The sequence below is a fragment of the Colobus angolensis genome, unplaced genomic scaffold (genome assembly GCF_000951035.1).
Source record: "Colobus angolensis palliatus isolate OR3802 unplaced genomic scaffold, Cang.pa_1.0 Scaffold47, whole genome shotgun sequence".
NCBI classification, from domain to species: Eukaryota; Metazoa; Chordata; class Mammalia; order Primates; family Cercopithecidae; genus Colobus; species Colobus angolensis.
Window position 1 is genome coordinate 3,614,452 of NW_012118154.1, and position 16,432 is coordinate 3,630,883.

Here is a 16,432-nt window from a genome sequence, read left to right on the forward strand (position 1 = left end):
CTAGTTTTTGTATTTTTAGTAGAGACGGGGTTTCACCATGTTGGCCAGGCTGGTCTCGAATTCCCGACCTCAGGTGATCCGCCTGCCTTGGCCTCTCAAAATGCTGGGATTACAGGCGTGAGCCACTGTGCCTGGCTGAGCATGATGTTTTCAAGGTGCATCTGTGCCATAGCGTGTATCAGTACTTCACTCTTTTTATGGCCAAATAATATTCCATTATATGGATAGACATTTTGTTGATGGACATTGGGTGTCATTTTATTATTTTTAGTTGTACTAATCAAATAATGTATGTTTACATCCTCCACATAAAAAAAAAAATATATAGATATCCATGAAGTCAAACGTTAAATCCCCTCATACTTCTCCTTCAGTTCTACTCTTCTCCCCAGAAGTGACTGCAGGTGACAATCTGCCCTGAATGTCTCTGGCCATATACATTAGATTTTTTCACATAACTTCCTAGTCAACTGTGGGTGCCATAGGGGATGGATCCTCCCTTGCCCGGGGTGATCTATGTGTCTTCTGGGTAAAGTGGGCACTGAACGTTCATATGCTCAATGGATCCCTGGGGGGTGTGGGGGAGTCCTGTAGAGAGACATTTCCTTATCTCTGAGCATCTGTGTTCAGGTGTGGACGGGACAGTGAGTGGCTGGGAGGAAGCCAGAATCAACAGCTCCAGCCCTCTGCGCTACAACCGTCAGATCGGGGAGTTTATAGTCACCCGGGCTGGGCTCTACTACCTGTACTGTCAGGTAAGCCCCACCTGGTTGCACTGGTAATGCAGTAAGGGAGTGGCGAAGGGTTTGCCAGGAGAGTGGGGGACCAGCTACAAGGCTGGGAGGGTGAGTCGGGGTTTGGGTGGGATGGGAAGCCTGCGTCACTGAGGAAATTGGAAATTGAGGCGAGGGCAGGCAGAGGCCTGGACTTGGCCTATTGTCCCCACCCCAGGTGCACTTTGACGAGGGGAAGGCTGTCTACCTGAAGCTGGACTTGCTGGTGGATGGCGTGCTGGCCCTGCGCTGCCTGGAGGAATTCTCAGCCACTGCGGCGAGTTCCCTCGGGCCCCAGCTTCGCCTCTGCCAGGTGTCTGGGCTGTTGGCTCTGCGACCAGGGTCCTCCCTGCGAATCCGCACCCTCCCCTGGGCCCATCTCAAGGTTGCCCCCTTCCTCACCTACTTCGGACTCTTCCAAGTTCACTGAGGGGCCCTGGTCTCCCCGCAGTCTTCCCAGGCTGCCGGCTCCCCTTGGCAGCTATCTGGGCACCCCAGTCCCTTGTGCCCCACCCTCAGCTGCTCTTTGCTCCAGACCTGCCCCTCCCTCTAGAGGCTGCCTGGGCCTGTTCACATGTTTTCCATCCCACATAAATACAGTATTCCCACTCTTATCTTACAACGCCCCCCACCGCCCACTCTCCACCTCACTAGCTCCCCAATCCCTGACCCTTTGAGGCCCCCAGTGATCTCGACTCCCCCTGGCCACAGACCCCCAGGGCATTGTGTTCACTGTACTCTGTGGGCAAGGATGGGTCCAGAAGACCCCACTTCAGGCACTGAGAGGGGCTGGACCTGGCGGCAGGAAGCCAAAGAGACTGGGCCTAGGCCAGGAGTTCCCAAATGTGAGGGGCGAGAAACAAGACAAGCTCCTCCCTTGAGAATTCCCTGTGGATTTTTAAAACAGATATTATTTTTATTATTATTGTGACAAAATGTTGATAAATGGATATTAAATAGAATAAGTCATAGTCTCTCTCTTTATTGGGGCTCAGGGGACACTCCTAGGGTAGATGGGGGGCCATGGAAAGGGGGTCGTTGCAGAGCCGCACAGCTGGAATTCCAGGATGATGTTCAGGCTTGGGAGCAGGGACCTCCATGCCTCCAACCCCCAGGTGGGAGCAGAGGTAGAAAGGCGCACTGCCCAGGAAAAAATCAATCGTCCGCCCAAGGTACAGCAGAAGCGGCCTCCTTTCCCTAGGAGGCGGACTTCCTCCTCCGGGGGATTCCCTCCCTGGCTGGGAGGAGCAGGGGCCCTTCCTCTTGGTGGCTTCAGGACATTCAGCAGGTGCTGGCACAGGCCCTTGCTGGGAGGTGGGGTGGGCAGGAGCCAGCCTGGAGGAGGGGCTCAGAGTCAGCAAGCACACGGGAACCGGAACCCTGTGTGCCGGGGAGGAATCCTGCAGGGGCCGGGGGGCTTGGGGCTGCTGCTTTGTCTCCGTCCAGAGCCTTATGTAAGAGCTTCTCTCGGGAAACAGGAAGTCCTGCTTGCCAAGTTCAGCACAGGGAGTAGTGCAGGCCTTATTCCAACACACCCGGCCCAGCCTTAACCCCAGAACTCAGCCAGTTTCTTGCTTCCGTGCCCTTGGTTCTCCTCCCCACCGAGCCCACCCTTCCTTTCCCACCTTCAGTCACCCTTAGTAAACTGCCCCAGCGATCTCTGTTGTGCCTGAGCTAGAGGGTCTTTCACCCTTGCCCTGACCCTGGCCACTGCCCAGCTTGGCCCCCCATCCTGCTCCTGGCACCATGCCCTCTAGCCAGCCAACCTTCCCTCCCCCAACCCTGGGGCCGCCCTAGGGTTCCTGCGCACTGGCTGTTCCTCCTGGGTGTCACTGGCAGCCCCGTCCTTCCTAGAGGGACTGGAACCTAATTCTCCTGAGGCTGAGGGAGGGTGGAGGGTCTCAGGGCAACACTGGCCCCACGACGGAGTGCCAGGAGCACTAACAGTACCCTTAGCTTGCTTTCCTCCTCCCTCCTTTTTATTCTCAAGTTCCTTTTTATTTCTCCTTGCGTAACAACCTTCTTCCCTTCTGCACCACTGCCCGTACCCCTACCCGCCCCGCCACCTCCTTGCTACCCCACTCTTGAAGCCACAGCTGTTGGCAGGGTCCCCAGCTCATGCCAGCCTCATCTCTTTTCTCGCTAGCCCCCAAAGGGCCTCCAGGCAACATGGGGGTTCCGGTCAGAGAGCCGGCACTCTCAGTTGCCCTCTGGTTGAGTTGGGGTGCAGCTCTGGGGGCTGTGGCTTGTGCCATGGCTCTGCTGACCCAACAGACAGAGCTGCAGAGCCTCAGGAGAGAGGTGAGCCGGCTGCAGAGGACAGGAGGGCCCTCCCAGAAGGGAGAAGGGTATCCCTGGCAGAGTCTCCCGGAGCAGGTGAGTGAGGGGAAGAGGGTGTCTGGGAGAGAAGGATGGTTAGCGTGGGGGGTTTCTGGGCCTCCTGGTCTGCAAAGTTTCAAGGGGGTGCAAGAGAGGGTCTCCGGTTTGGAAGTCAGGGGCGCGGCCATTCCAGAAAAGGAAACTGTTAAAGGTTAATGCTTCTCATACCTAACAAATCCTGGAGGGCAGCCAGCACCAACACTCAGGTTGCTGGGAAAAGGTGCATGAGAGATTTGAGGCATTTCGGGGGCAGGGGAGGGCTGGGAAGGAAGGCTGGCTGGGACTCGTGCATCTTAATCTAACCCTGACCCTCTTTCCATGAGCAGAGCTCCGATGCCCTGGAAGCCTGGGAGAATGGGGAGAGATCCCGGAAAAGGAGAGCAGTGCTCACCCAAAAACAGAAGAGTGAGGCTTCCAGGGTGCAGCAGGGGTGGGAGGTGTGCAGCAGCGTGGGGATTGTAAGCCCGAGTCAGGGTGAGGGTGGAGGCTGCCAACAGCACAACGGGGAAAAGTGGACATGGCTGAGATTCCCTCCTTCTCTCCTCAGAGCAGCACTCCGTCCTGCACCTGGTTCCCATTAACGCCACCTCCAAGGGTTAGCACTATTTTAAATAATGGCTTTGGGGAGGGGCAATAACCAGCAACTCTCGGGCTGGCACTTGGGCTCAAGGGGTTCTTATAGGTGAAAGGGGAAGAACCGAAAAGCATCTGAGAGTGCCAAGAAATCCTGACCGACACACTTCTCACCGCCAGATGACTCCGATGTGACCGAGGTGATGTGGCAACCAGCTCTCAGGCGTGGGAGAGGCCTACAGGCCCAAGGATATGGTGTCCGAATCCGGGATGCTGGAGTTTATCTGCTGTATAGCCAGGTAACCCCGCCACACTCTGAGCTTCACAGGGGGCCTCTTTGGCCCGATACTGAGGGTTCCTGATCCCTCTATTCATACCAAACCTAGCGGACCCTTCTTTCTCCCCTCGTTATCACTCCTGAGGCCTCCCAGAACTCAGCCAGGCCATCTTGTTTTCTTCAACACCTCCCTTCCCTGCCAGGTCCTGTTTCAAGACGTGACTTTCACCATGGGTCAGGTGGTGTCTCGAGAAGGCCAAGGAAAGCAAGAGACTCTATTCCGATGTATAAGAAGTATGCCCTCCCACCCGGACCGGGCCTACAACAGCTGCTATAGCGCAGGTGAGAGCCGTGTGGGCAGCCGAAAGCAGGACATCTCTGACAGGGGGTAGCAGTGCAGGGAGCTACCAATTGGAGGGAGGCTGGAAACCTAAACAGAGGCAGGGCCTCTTCACTCTGAGGAGTGAAGTGCAGAATGCCTGGGTCCTTACAGGAGGTAGAGGAACGGTGGAGCTGGAAAGGCAGCGGGAAACAGGGCATCTGGATGGCTGTGCTTCACTGCGAATCTACTTTCTCTTTTTTCTCAGGTGTCTTCCATTTACACCAAGGGGATATTTTGAGTGTCATAATTCCCCGGGCAAGGGCGAAACTTAACCTCTCTCCACATGGAACCTTCCTGGGGTTTGTGAAACTGTGATTGTGTTATAAAAAGTGGCTCCCAGCTTGGAAGACCAGGGTGGGTACATACTGGAGACAGCCAAGAGCTGAGTATATAAAAGAGAGGGAATGTGCAGGAACAGAGGCGTCTTCCTGGGTTTGGCTCCCGGTTCCTCACTTTTCCCTTTTCATTCCCACCCCCTACACTTTGATTTTACGGATATCTTGCTTCTGTCCCCCATGGAGCTCCGAATTCTTGCCTGTGTGTAGATGAGGGGCGGGGGACGGGCGCCAGGCATTGTCCAGACCTGGTCGGGGATCACTGGAAGCATCCAGAACAGCACCACCATCTAGCGGCCGCTCGAGGGAAGCACCTGCCGGTTGGCCGAAGTCCACGAAGCCGCCCTCTGCTAAGGAAAACCCCTGGTTCTCCATGCCACACCTCTCTCCAGGTGCCCTCTGCCTCTTCACCCCACAAGATGCCTTATCCTACGTCATTCTCTCCAAATATCGGACCTCAGTTTCCATCACTCTCTCCAAAGATGTATCTATTATGCGCCCGTCTACAGGGGGTGCCCGACGAGGACGGTGCCTTCGCAGTCAAATTCCTCTTCGGGTCCCAAGGTTTGGCTTTCATGCGCTCCATTGCCCCGGCGTGACAGGCCATTCCAAGCCCTTCCGGGCTGGAACTGGTGTCGGGGGAGCCTCGGATGTATCGTACGCCCTGGTGTTAGTGTTGCCTCACTCCTCTGAGCTCTTCTTTCTCATCAAGCCCTGCTTAAAGTTAAATAAAAGAGAATGAATGATACCCCGGCTCCATTTCCCCCAATGCCTCGCCTCAGCCCGGTCCTCATACGGGGATCTCCCGCCCTCCTAGCTCTCCTGTGGCGCGCCCCGCGCCGGACCAAGGTACTGGGGGCGCCGCTAGGGTCAGGCCGGCGAGAGCGGAGAAGACAGAGCGCGGCGCAAAAGGGAAAGTGGCTGGAACGCCACGCGCGGCCGGGAGGCAGATGTGCGCAGGCGCAGCCCTGTGTAGCGCTGTGGGCGGGCCGGTCCCGTGGCGCCGGCGTCCCCGGGTAGGCGGGACTGGGCGCTTGGTGGCCGCGCCGGCGCTCTTCGCCGGGTGTGACGTACTAATCGTGCGCCGCCACTGCCGGTGGGCCCGGGGCTCGCGGGAGGGGAAGGAGGAGGACGGGGGGAGGAGTGGCGGTGGCGCTGGTGGTGGCGGTGGTGCTGGTGGTGGCGGTGGCGGTGGCGGAGGTGGAGGTGGAAGCTGAAGCTGAAGCAGAGCCAGAGGCGGCGCGGCGGGGTGTTCGGCGGCGCGGCACGCGGCCCAGAAGCGTTGGAATCCTGAATTGAGACGGCTGCGCCTGAAGACAGCAGGAGTGGCGGGGCCGCCGCCGTCGCCGGAGAGATGAGCCGGGAAGCTTGAGGCCGGAGACGCCCGCCCTCGGGCCCGTCTGCCCGGCTTCCCCGCTCGCGGTGAGGACGCCCCCTCCCCTCCCCCCAGCCCTGCCTTGGCCTCTCCCATTCCTGGGCCTCGCTTCCACCCAACCGGGGCCCAGAGGCCCGTCAAGGGGCTTCTTAAGGCCCGTGTGCGCCCAGCCATCCAAGCCCGTGGGACCGGACTGGTGCCGGGTTGCGTTCTGGTCCCCGAGGATGAAGTAGGAGGGGGCAGGCCCGGCCTGGCTCGTGCGCTCCGTTCTGTCCCAGCGCCTTGATTCGGTTCTCTTTAAGTTTCCTTCAAAGTGCTTCCCGGTTCATCAGCCTCTACCCCTGAACCCCTCTACCCCTGAACCATAGCCCTGGCATCCGCACCTGAGATGACCGTAGCCTTCCCATGCCCCCCGTTCATCCAGGGTGTTAGAGAACTGTCTCCCACTCCAGCCCACAGTTTCCACGTGCAAGTTGCATTCTCCTCAGGTACCACGGTTATCATGTCCCTGAGGAAAGAAATTGTCCTTATTGGGCCCTCAAAGGACAGCCCTGGTGGTATTAAAATAAAGACGTAGAACCAGGCATTGCTATTGGGTTTGGCCTGGGGATCTTAGAAATAAGATTTCTGAGGCCTGGTGCTTAGCCATTTTCCCTTGTCTCTGAACTGGGGAGAGATGATGGCACAGACCCTAAAGGGCCCCTTGTGGATCGCCTTAACTGGGAGGATCTTAAGTTAGGAGTTTTGCGTTTTTTCCGCTTTTCTTCATTTGCATCTGAATCCAGAGGAGGCATGGCCAGGAAGAGAGGCAGGATCGGCGCTGGCGTGATGCTTAGATTTTGATATTCTTGATCTTTGTTTTTCAGGGTACTGGAAGATGAAAGAGACTATACAAGGGACCGGGTCCTGGGGGCCTGAGCCTCCTGGACCCGGCATACCCCCAGCTTACTCAAGTCCCAGGCGGGAGCGTCTTCGTTGGCCCCCACCTCCCAAACCCCGACTCAAGTCAGGTGGAGGGTTTGGGCCAGATCCTGGGTCAGGGACCACAGTGCCAGCCAGACGCCTCCCTGTCCCCCGGCCCTCTTTTGATGCCTCAGCAAGTGAAGAGGAGGAAGAAGAGGAGGAGGAGGATGAAGATGAAGAGGAGGAAGTGGCAGCTTGGAGGCTGCCCCCCAGATGGAGTCAGCTGGGAACCTCCCAGCGGCCCCGCCCTTCCCGCCCCACTCATCGAAAAACCTGCTCACAGCGCCGCCGTCGAGCCATGAGAGCCTTCCGGATGCTGCTCTACTCAAAAAGCACCTCGCTGACATTCCACTGGAAGCTTTGGGGGCGCCACCGGGGCCGGCGGCGGGGCCTTGCACACCCCAAGAACCATCTTTCACCCCAGGAAGGGGGTGCGACGCCACAGGTGCCATCCCCCTGTTGTCGTTTTGACTCTCCCCGGGGGCCACCTCCACCCCGGCTGGGTCTGCTAGGTGCTCTCATGGCTGAGGATGGGGTGAGAGGGTCTCCACCAGTGCCCTCTGGGCCCCCCATGGAGGAAGATGGACTCAGGTGGACTCCAAAGTCTCCTCTGGACCCTGACTCGGGTAAGGTGGGAAAGGGGTGTGGGGTGAGGGTGGGGGGAAAGGGGTTAGGGAGGGATAAGAGCCTGGAGCACCAGGAGCCTGTTGCCATGGTGAGAGTTGGGCTTAAGGAAAGTAAGATGGCAGAGGGACAGCTCCGGAAGAGCTGCAAAGTGTCTCCATTAAGCCCCACTTTGAGCAGAAAGTAAGCTTGGGAGTGAGCCTGGCTGTTTCCCAGTCAGAACTAGGAAACAGATTCCCTAAGTAGGTATTCTGTGGTCTTGAGCGCAGATGAGAAAGGGGAGCTGTGGTTTAGAAAAATCCTGTCCACGCGAAATCCCTCGTCGGCCTCTCAGTATAAGAACCCCTGTGTGTACATCTCCAGAGGGTACCACTCCCACAGTGGTGGGATGGGATCTCTCCCGGTAGTGGAGTACATCATCTTACAGTTGTGAAATAATATTTCCCTTTCGGAGAACTCCAGCCAAACAATTTCAGGCTCTCTACGTCTTTGTGACATATTCAAGTATTCATTGAGCCTTTACAATATGCTGGGTACTATGCTAGGTGTTTGGCATATAGTGGTGACAAATATCCCTGAAGTTTTTATGTCTAATTGCTAATCCTTTTTCTTTCTTCTGTCTATGAGTAGGAACTCTCTCTGTCCCTGTAGAATCTCTTGGACATGTTTATCTCATGCTTATGGGGTCCCCGTTTCATGGAGTGGGATTGACATTGGTGGATTCTGCTTCAGTGTATCCTTCTTGTGGTCTTCTTTGCATGCATGAGTTAACTGTGTGCATCCCATTGTCCTTTCCCCCAGGCCAGTCTCTCATGCCCATTCCATTTCCCCTGCCCTATAGGCCTCCTTTCATGTACTCTGCCCAACGGTTTTGGGGGACCATCTGGGCCAGAAGGGGAGCGCAGCTTGGCACCCCCTGATGCCAGCATCCTCATCAGCAATGTGTGCAGCATCGGGGACCATGTGGCCCAGGAGCTTTTTCAGGGCTCAGATTTGGGCATGGCAGAAGAGGCAGAGAGGCCTGGGGAGAAAGCCGGCCAGCACAGCCCCCTGCGAGAGGAGCATGTGACCTGCGTACAGAGTAAGGAGCGCTTGAGCAACTAGCCTCTCCCTCCACCGACTCCTAAAGTAGAGTCTGGAGGCCTTACCCCTCCTCTCTCCCTTTCCATCAGGCATCTTGGACGAATTCCTTCAAACGTATGGCAGCCTCATACCCCTCAGCACCGATGAGGTAGTGGAGAAATTGGAGGACATTTTCCAGCAGGAGTTTTCCACACCTTCCAGGTGAGGCTTGAAAGCCCTCCTTCAAAGGAGGGCTGGGGCCTCAGGGACATAGAGAGAATACTGCTGCCTTTTAGGGCTGTACTTGGGGGAGGACGAAGCTAGAGCTGAAGGGGAGGACTCTGCAGGCAAGGTGCCGAGTCCTTGGAAGCTGATGGGAGAGTCTTTACCTGGGACCCTGACATGTTCTACTTGAGTAGTCACGTTCATCTTTCCGGGGAGTGGGCCTTTCGCAGGTCCTCGGAAGGACCCATCATGAGCCCAAAAAAAGGGGGTCATTAGAATTTGTATTCTAGGCAGTAGTAGGTATTTCTGTGTGCCCCAGCTGCATCACCTTTTGTGTGACTCCACCCTTCCACCCTTGGCCTACTCAGGAAGGGCCTGGTGTTGCAGCTGATCCAGTCATACCAGCGGATGCCAGGCAATGCCATGGTGAGGGGCTTCCGAGTGGCCTATAAGCGGCATGTGCTGACCATGGATGACTTGGGGACCTTGTATGGACAGAACTGGCTCAATGACCAGGTGAGAAAGGGTGGAGAAACAGGCCTGAGAGGGGATTCAGGGAGCAGGGTGTCTGGGGCCCTCTGCATGGGGGAGCCCTGTACCCATGCTGCACCCTCCATGGCAAGCTGCCTCCCATCTTCTCCCCAGGTGATGAACATGTATGGAGACCTGGTCATGGACACAGTCCCTGAAAAGGTAGGCCCAACCAGATAGGTCAGTACCCAGAAGAACTTCTGCAGTTTTAAGCAGCTTTTTAAGCTCCTTTCATCCTTTTCATTTTACATAGAGAGGGTCTCTGTTTCAGGGAGAGAGGTGGTAGTGGTAGTGTATTAATTTCAAATCTGTAATCTTGGCCGTGGATTTATCAGTTGTTTTCCTTTCTGCCGGTATTTAGTTTTTTTTCCCTATGGCCAGCCCCAAGAATCGACATGGGATCCTATTGTAAAACAAGGTTTAAAAAAAACAAAAAAGGCCACCAGGCATGGTGGCTCGTGCCTGTAATCCCAGCACTTTCGGAGGCTAAGGTGGGCAGATCACCTGAGGTTAGAAGTTCAAGACCAGACTGACCAACATGGAGAAACCCCGTCTCGACTAAAAATACAAAATTAGCTGGGCATGGTGGCGCATGCCTGTAATCCCAGTTACTCGGGAGGCTGAGGGAGGAGAATTGCTTGAACCGGGGAGGCGGAGGTTGCAGTGAGTCGAGCTCACGCCATTGCACTCATACCTGGGCAACAAGAGCAGAATTCTGTCTCAAAAAAAAAAAAAAAAAGACAAAAAAAACAACTTTGAGTGTAATGACTCATCCCAGTAATCCCAGCACTTTGGGAGGCCAAGGCAGATGGATCACCTGAGGTCAGGAGTTCGAGACCAGCCTGGCCAACATGGTGAAACCTTGTCTCTACTAAAAATATGAAAAAGTTAGCTGGGTGTAGTGGCAGGTGCCTGTAGTGCCAGCTACTCGGGAGGGTGAGGCGGGAGAATTGCTTGAACCCAGGAGGCGGAGGTTGCAGACAGTCGAAATCATGCCACTGCACTCCAGCCTGGGCGACAGAGCAAGAAAAAAAAAAAAAAAAAAAAAAAAAAGGCCTGGTTTGTTGACTCATGCCTATAATCTCAATGCTCTGGGAGGCCGATGCAGGTGGACAGACAGATTGCTTGAGGCCAGGAGTTTGAGACCAACCTGGGCAACATAGTGAGACCCTGTCTCTACCAAAAAAAAAAGGAAAAAAACCCAAAAACCCAGAATTTGTTTTTACTGTCAGTGGACTGAGGAGGGGACTGAGGGAGAGACTGAGGTCTTTTAATTCCATTGAGCTTTTTTGTGTCATTGGCACAGGTGCATTTCTTCAATAGTTTCTTCTATGATAAACTCCGTACCAAGGGTTATGATGGGGTGAAAAGGTGGACCAAAAACGTGAGTTTTGAATTGACATCTACTTGTGTAATGCCTTTGCCTCTAAAGAATGAGAGTCTTGTTTTCTATGAGCCCTTTCCCTGACTGTGTTCATTCAGTCTGTCAAAGATTAAATGTCTCCTGTGTGTGTAGGCACTAAGGATACAGTATTAAATAAGGAAAACTTGCCCTTGTGGAGTGAGAATACAGTTAAACTGCAGCTAGCGATAAGTGCTGTGGGCAGATCAAAACAGAGTAATGTGAGGCCGGGTGCAGTGGCTCACGCCTGTAATCCCAGCACTTTGGGAGGCCAACTTGGGTGGATCACCTGAGGTCAGGAGTTCGAGACTAGTCTGGCCAACATTGAGAAACCCTGTCTCTATTAAAAATACAAAAATTAGCCCTTTGTGGTGGCAGATGGCCTCTTAATAAGCCCAGCTATTCCGGGAGGCTGAGGCAAAAGAATCGCATGAACCTGAGAGGCAGAGGTTGCAGTGAGCTGAGACCCCCGCCATTGCACTCCAGCCTGGGGCAACAAGAGCAAAACTGTCTCAAAAAAAAAACAAACAAACCCAGAGTACTGTGATAGTGTGGACAGTGGGTGCTTTAGATTGGGTGGTCTAGGAAGGCCTCTCATAGCTGAGACTTGAATGATGAGCAGCCAGCCATTTGCAGGTCTGGGAGAGGAGTGTTCAGGCAAAGGGAACAGCAAGTACACAAGACCCATAGTGAAAAACCATGACTGAAGAACAGAGGGCTTGTGGGGGTGACCTGTGTAGTTGGCACAGAGTGAGCAAAGGGAGACCGATACAAAATTCGGTCAGAGAGTAGATCATGTAGGACATAGGACATATACAGTAGGCTGAGGAGGGGGGATTGTATTGCGCGTATACTGAGAAGCCATTGAGTTTTCTGCTTTAAACTCCTGTTTCAATGATAGATTGAAAGGGGGACAAGAACGGAAGCAGGAACAGAGCACAGTAGTCCAGGTGAGAAACTTGAACTGGAGCGCTAAAGGGAGAGAGAGAGAGTAGTTTTATGTAGGATACATTTTACAAGGAAAACCAGTAGGACTGACAGGCTCTGTGATACTGAGAGATACATATTTGGTCTCCTGACCAGGCTCCTGGCATTCCACTTGTAAAATCCTTGGAATCTCCAGTGATGTGTGTTTTGTATGCTGATGAGTTGATTCATGGCTAGCCCCTCTAGGTGGCTTCATGATTAGAGGGTTGGAACGTTCAGCCTCACCCCCACCAGCTTCCTGGGAGGGGAAAGGGGCTGAAGGTTAAGGCAATCACTGATGGTCAGTGATTTAATCAGGCATGCCTAGTAGTGAAGCCTCTGTAAAAACCTGAAAGCGGCCAGGTGCGGTGGCTCAGGCCTGTAATCCCATACTTTGGGAGGCCGACGCGGGCAGATTGCAAGGTCAAGAGATTGAGACCAGCCTGGCCAACATGGTGAAACCCCAACTCTACTAAAAATATGAAAATTAGCTGGGCGTGGTGGTGGGTGCCTGTAGTCTCCAGGAGGCTGAGGCAGGAGAATCGCTTGAACCCCCGAGGCAGAGGTTGCAGTGAGCCAAGATAGTGCTGCTGCACTCCAGCCTGGGTGACAGAGTGAGACTCTTTCTCAAAAAAGAACAACAACAAAAAAAACCCGAGAGGAGGAGTTTGGAGACATTCTAGATAACTGAAGGCATGGAGGTTCCCACAGGATGGCCTCCAGGCCTCTTCCCAGTACCTTGCCCTGTGCATCTTTTCATCTGTACTCTTTGTACTACCCTTTGTAATAAACTGGTAAATGTGTTTCCATGAGTTCTGTGAGCTACTCTAGCAAATTAATCAAATTCAAGGAGCGGGTCATGGGAACGCTGATCTAACCAGTTGGTGAGAAGCATAGATAAAACAACCTGGGGCTTAGGACTGACATCAGAATTGGGGGCAGCCTTGTGAGACTGAGCCCTAAACCTGTGACACATTATCTCCAGGTAGATAGCGTTGGAATTGAATTGGGGGATACCCAGCTGTGTCCACTGCAAAATTGCTTGCTTGGTCATTGGTGGAGAGAAAGCCGCACACACTTCTTGGTGACCACAGGTTACAGAAGTATTTTGTGTTGTGAGAGTATAGTAGGAAAGATTTGTTTTTTCCTCCACAGGTTGGATGTGGGAAACGAAGAAAAAGATAGAAGTGGAGGATGATGCCTAGGTTCTTGGCCTATGTAACGGGAAAAGTGGGAGAGGAACAGGTTGCGGGAGAAAAGTCAAGAGTTCTCTGGTTTCCCTGCCCTCCCATTCAAAGGCCAGGACATTTCTACAGCTAGGCAGGATGATTGGCTCTAGCATTGCTTAATTTCAGTCCTCAAATTCAAGAGCTTATACCCTCAGGGATCTTCTTCCTCTTCTCCCAGTAGAGGGAAGGGTGGTGACACACAGTGAAAAACATGTTGGCCTTCTTCATACTGAGTTTGAGTCCCACTTCTGTCATTTCTTTTATGACCTTTTGCAAGTCACTACTTTCCAAGCTGCAATTTCCTCATCTCTTAGGTTGAATGTGAGAACTTCCTGGTAGGATTGTTATGAGCATTAACTGAGTGTTTACTTTGTGCTGTATCTTGTTCTAAGTGTATTATGGATATTCACTAGTTTAATCCTCATAACAAATGGATGAGGTGTAGGTACTACTATTTTCACTCTCTGACAGATAAGGAAACTGAGGTATAGAAGGTTATTAAGTAGGTTGCCCAGTCATCAGCCAGTAAATGGAGAGGAGCTGGAGTTGAATTCTGGCAGGCTGCAGAATCCTGGGCCTGGGTTCTTAGCTGCTAAGTGCTTCTCCCTTTAAAGTGTGAAAAGTGCCTGCCCATCATGGATTCTCAAGTGTTCGTTCTGATGTCACCTCCATTGTCCGACCTTCCTCCCTTACCCCGAAGAGCTGAAACATGCAGACCCTGAGTTTGCCCACGATCTAGGGCCTGGGTCTTCTATTCTTTCACTTGGCTCCCTTGCCTGTGTCTCTGTTCCTCTCTAGAACCTTCATGGCAAAAGGCAAGACTTCTGTGTGTTGTACCTGACTTGTGGTACTGTCTCTTTAGGTGGACATCTTCAATAAGGAGCTACTGCTAATCCCCATCCACCTGGAGGTGCATTGGTCCCTCATCTCTGTCGATGTGAGGCGACGCACCATCACCTATTTTGACTCGCAGCGTACCCTAAACCGCCGCTGCCCTAAGGTTTGAGGGGGTAGGAGAGAGATGGGCAAAACGTGGGGAGGTGCAGTGGCAAGGCATTGCAGGAAGAAGGGTGGGCTTTGGGCCTTTGAGGGGCGACCTGGGCATGGTGTCTGCCACCACTACCCACCATACTGTGTTCATTTGGGAGATTTAGGGCATCACGTTCTCTTTTTCCCCACCCACATAGCATATTGCCAAGTATCTGCAGGCAGAGGCGGTAAAGAAAGACCGACTGGATTTCCACCAGGGCTGGAAAGGTTACTTCAAAATGGTGAGTTTCCTGAGGAAGGGGTATAGGGTGTTGTTGGGGATAGTGGTAGAAGGCAGAAATTGAAGCCCCTACCCCTGGGAGTCTCCATGTGAAGGGCCTGCTTTTTGTCTCTCCTCTAGAATGTGGCCAGGCAGAATAATGACAGTGACTGTGGTGCTTTTGTGTTGCAGGTAAGCAGATGATGGGGCCACCTCCTCTAGCTCTGAAGTCAGTTGGGTTATAGGGTTGGGAGGTTGTTCTGTATCCCCTCATTTGGCTCATAGTCAGTTGTGGAGCAGGAAGTAATCTGTTTTAGAACACCAAGACCCTGGCTTCACTGGTCCTCTTGGCTTCTTCATCCCCCATTGGGACTGAGTGTCTGGTCTTGGGCCTCTGGCCTTGATAGAGCTCCCTGCTAACCTCCCACTCAGTGTATTTTCTCTATCTAAAACATTCTGTCATGTACCAAGTAAGAACATTAGCTTTAGAGTCAGGCTGTTTTTGAACCCCAGGCTATGGGACCCTGACTCCCTTTGTATGTGAAGTGGGCATGTTCTCTGAAAGATGGAGACACATCTCATATGAAATGTGTAGCACAGGTCCTGACACGGGGTTTCTCATGGCCTGCTTTGTTAACACCCAGTACTGCAAGCATCTGGCCCTGTCTCAGCCATTCAGCTTCACCCAGCAGGACATGCCCAAACTTCGTCGGCAGATCTACAAGGAGCTGTGTCACTGCAAACTCACTGTGTGAGCCTCGTACCCCAGACCCCAAGCCCATTAATGGGAAGGGGGACATGGGAGTCCCTTCCCAGGAAACTCCAGTCCCTTTCCTCTCTTGCCTCTTCCCACTCAGTTCCCTTTGGTTTTTCATATTTAAATGTTTAAATTTCTGTATTTTTTTTTTCTTTGAGAGAATACTTGTTGATTTTTGATGGGCAGGGGGTGGCTACAGAAAAGCCCCTTTCTTCCTCTGTTTGCAGGGGAGTGTGGCCCTGTGGCCTGGGTGGAGTAGTCATCCTCCCCTTTCCCCGTGCAGGGAGCAGGAAATCAGTGCTGGGGGTGGTGGGCGGGCAATAGCATCACTGCCTGCCAGATCTTCAAACTTTATATATATATAAATGCCACGGTCCTGCTCTGGTCAATAAAGGATCCTTTGTTGATACTTAAGTGGTGGTCTTCCTTAAGGGGCCTCAAATTAGTGGATATACTTAGCTCAGACCTTCCAGCCAGGCCTTTGAGACTAAAGGGGTCAGCTTTCCATCCCTGGCTCAGACACTGCCAACACCATGTCTTCACCCAAACAAATCCCCCAGATAGGAGCAGAGCGCAGGAAGGAGGGAAAGTAGGTAAGCCTCAAGAATAAGGGCGTCCGAGAGGGAAGCTGGGGAACTGGACACAAGGGACTGGGGAGGGGACCAGCCAGCATTCAAGACAGTACCCCAAAGCCCTTTACAGTTTTCTTTCATCCCTCCACCCTCCAGCCAGGGGAATCCTCCTGTCCCTAGGATATCGCTCTTGATTCCTTCATCCTTGGCACACGTCCAGGCGGTGTCGAATCCATCTTTGCTACAGGGGAAAACAAATTAACATTTGAGTCCAGTGGGGACCGGGAGCAGAAGTAAAGGGAAGTGATAACCCCCAGAGCCCGGAAGCCTCTGGAGGCTGAGACCTCGCCCCCCTTGCGTGATAGGGCCTACGGAGCCACATGACCAAGGCACTGTCGCCTCCGCACGTGTGAGAGTTCAGGGCCCCAAGATGGCTGCCAGGCCTCGAGGCCTGACTCCCGTATGTCACTTCCGTACCGGCGAGAAAGGCGGGCCCTCCAGCCAATGAGGCTGCGGGGCGGACCTTCACCTTGATAGGCGTTCAAGTTATCCAATGGTGGCTGCATGCCAGAGCGCCTAGGAACTAACGTCACGCCGAGTTGCTGAGCGCCGGCAGGCGGGGCCGGGGCAGCCAAGCCAATGCGATGGCCGGGGCGGAGTCGGGCGCTCTATAAGTTGTCGATAGGCGGGCACTCCGCCCTAGTTTCTAAGGATCATGTCTGCGAGCCAGGATTCCCGGTAAGAAAGGCATTTGCAAG

At 53.6% G+C, this 16,432-nt stretch overlaps 4 protein-coding genes across 11 annotated transcripts in view; all 4 read left to right on the plus strand.

Annotated features, from left to right (window-relative positions):
* Nucleotides 1–1,744, plus strand: part of TNFSF12 (tumor necrosis factor (ligand) superfamily, member 12) — a gene marked incomplete at its 5' end in the record, with an annotated part of 9,223 nt that extends 7,479 nt beyond the window's left edge. Inside the window, 2 exons of the mRNA XM_011958634.1 lie at nucleotides 631–755; nucleotides 952–1,744. Of these exons, the coding sequence (XP_011814024.1) occupies nucleotides 631–755; nucleotides 952–1,203 (377 nt within the window). The remainder of the gene's footprint in view (nucleotides 1–630; nucleotides 756–951) is intronic.
* Nucleotides 1,745–2,033: 289 nt separating this feature from the next.
* TNFSF13 (tumor necrosis factor (ligand) superfamily, member 13) lies at nucleotides 2,034–5,467 on the plus strand. Of its 6 annotated transcripts, XM_011958526.1 has the most exons (7): nucleotides 2,163–2,227; nucleotides 2,920–3,149; nucleotides 3,479–3,557; nucleotides 3,700–3,747; nucleotides 3,906–4,024; nucleotides 4,206–4,344; nucleotides 4,590–5,467. In XM_011958526.1, the coding sequence occupies exons 2-7, from the start codon at nucleotides 2,943–2,945 to the stop codon at nucleotides 4,697–4,699; spliced, it is 702 nt and encodes a 233-aa protein (XP_011813916.1). In that variant the 5' UTR covers nucleotides 2,163–2,227; nucleotides 2,920–2,942; the 3' UTR covers nucleotides 4,700–5,467. The 6 variants fall into 6 exon arrangements, with proteins under 6 accessions (XP_011813914.1, XP_011813915.1, XP_011813917.1 ...); XM_011958524.1 differs by having other exon boundaries at nucleotides 2,034–3,149; XM_011958529.1 differs by lacking the exon at nucleotides 3,479–3,557 and having other exon boundaries at nucleotides 2,152–2,227; nucleotides 3,705–3,747.
* A 273-nt stretch (nucleotides 5,468–5,740) lies between these two features.
* Nucleotides 5,741–15,512, plus strand: SENP3 (SUMO1/sentrin/SMT3 specific peptidase 3). Its single transcript, XM_011958555.1, has 11 exons — nucleotides 5,741–6,141; nucleotides 6,961–7,683; nucleotides 8,523–8,762; nucleotides 8,854–8,965; nucleotides 9,337–9,484; nucleotides 9,614–9,661; nucleotides 10,806–10,883; nucleotides 13,959–14,096; nucleotides 14,284–14,367; nucleotides 14,487–14,537; nucleotides 14,990–15,512. Exons 2-11 carry the CDS (start codon nucleotides 6,972–6,974, stop codon nucleotides 15,098–15,100), a joined length of 1,722 nt encoding a protein of 573 aa, XP_011813945.1. The 5' UTR covers nucleotides 5,741–6,141; nucleotides 6,961–6,971; the 3' UTR covers nucleotides 15,101–15,512.
* A 735-nt stretch (nucleotides 15,513–16,247) lies between these two features.
* The window catches only part of EIF4A1 (eukaryotic translation initiation factor 4A1), a 6,798-nt gene continuing 6,613 nt past the window's right edge, over nucleotides 16,248–16,432 (plus strand). For 2 of the 3 annotated variants that reach the window (XM_011958552.1, XM_011958554.1), the window contains exon 1: nucleotides 16,248–16,412. In XM_011958552.1, the coding sequence (XP_011813942.1) occupies nucleotides 16,390–16,412 (23 nt within the window). In that variant the 5' untranslated portion in view covers nucleotides 16,248–16,389. The remainder of the gene's footprint in view (nucleotides 16,413–16,432) is intronic. The other variant, XM_011958553.1, reaches the window with a different exon arrangement.

Bases quoted from the DNA above. Each gene is read 5' to 3' on its own strand.
- TNFSF13 (XM_011958524.1), top strand. From the start codon at position 2,892: ATGCCAGCCTCATCTCTTTTCTCGCTAGCCCCCAAAGGGCCTCCAGGC. The intron at 3,558-3,699 runs GTGAGGCTTCCA...TTCTCTCCTCAG, and splicing joins GCTCACCCAAAAACAGAAGA to AGCAGCACTCCGTCCTGCAC. The intron at 4,345-4,589 runs GTGAGAGCCGTG...CTTTTTTCTCAG, and splicing joins CAACAGCTGCTATAGCGCAG to GTGTCTTCCATTTACACCAA.
- SENP3 (XM_011958555.1), top strand. From the start codon at position 6,972: ATGAAAGAGACTATACAAGGGACCGGGTCCTGGGGGCCTGAGCCTCCT. The intron at 7,684-8,522 runs GTAAGGTGGGAA...CCTGCCCTATAG, and splicing joins TCCTCTGGACCCTGACTCGG to GCCTCCTTTCATGTACTCTG. The intron at 8,966-9,336 runs GTGAGGCTTGAA...TGGCCTACTCAG, and splicing joins GAGTTTTCCACACCTTCCAG to GAAGGGCCTGGTGTTGCAGC.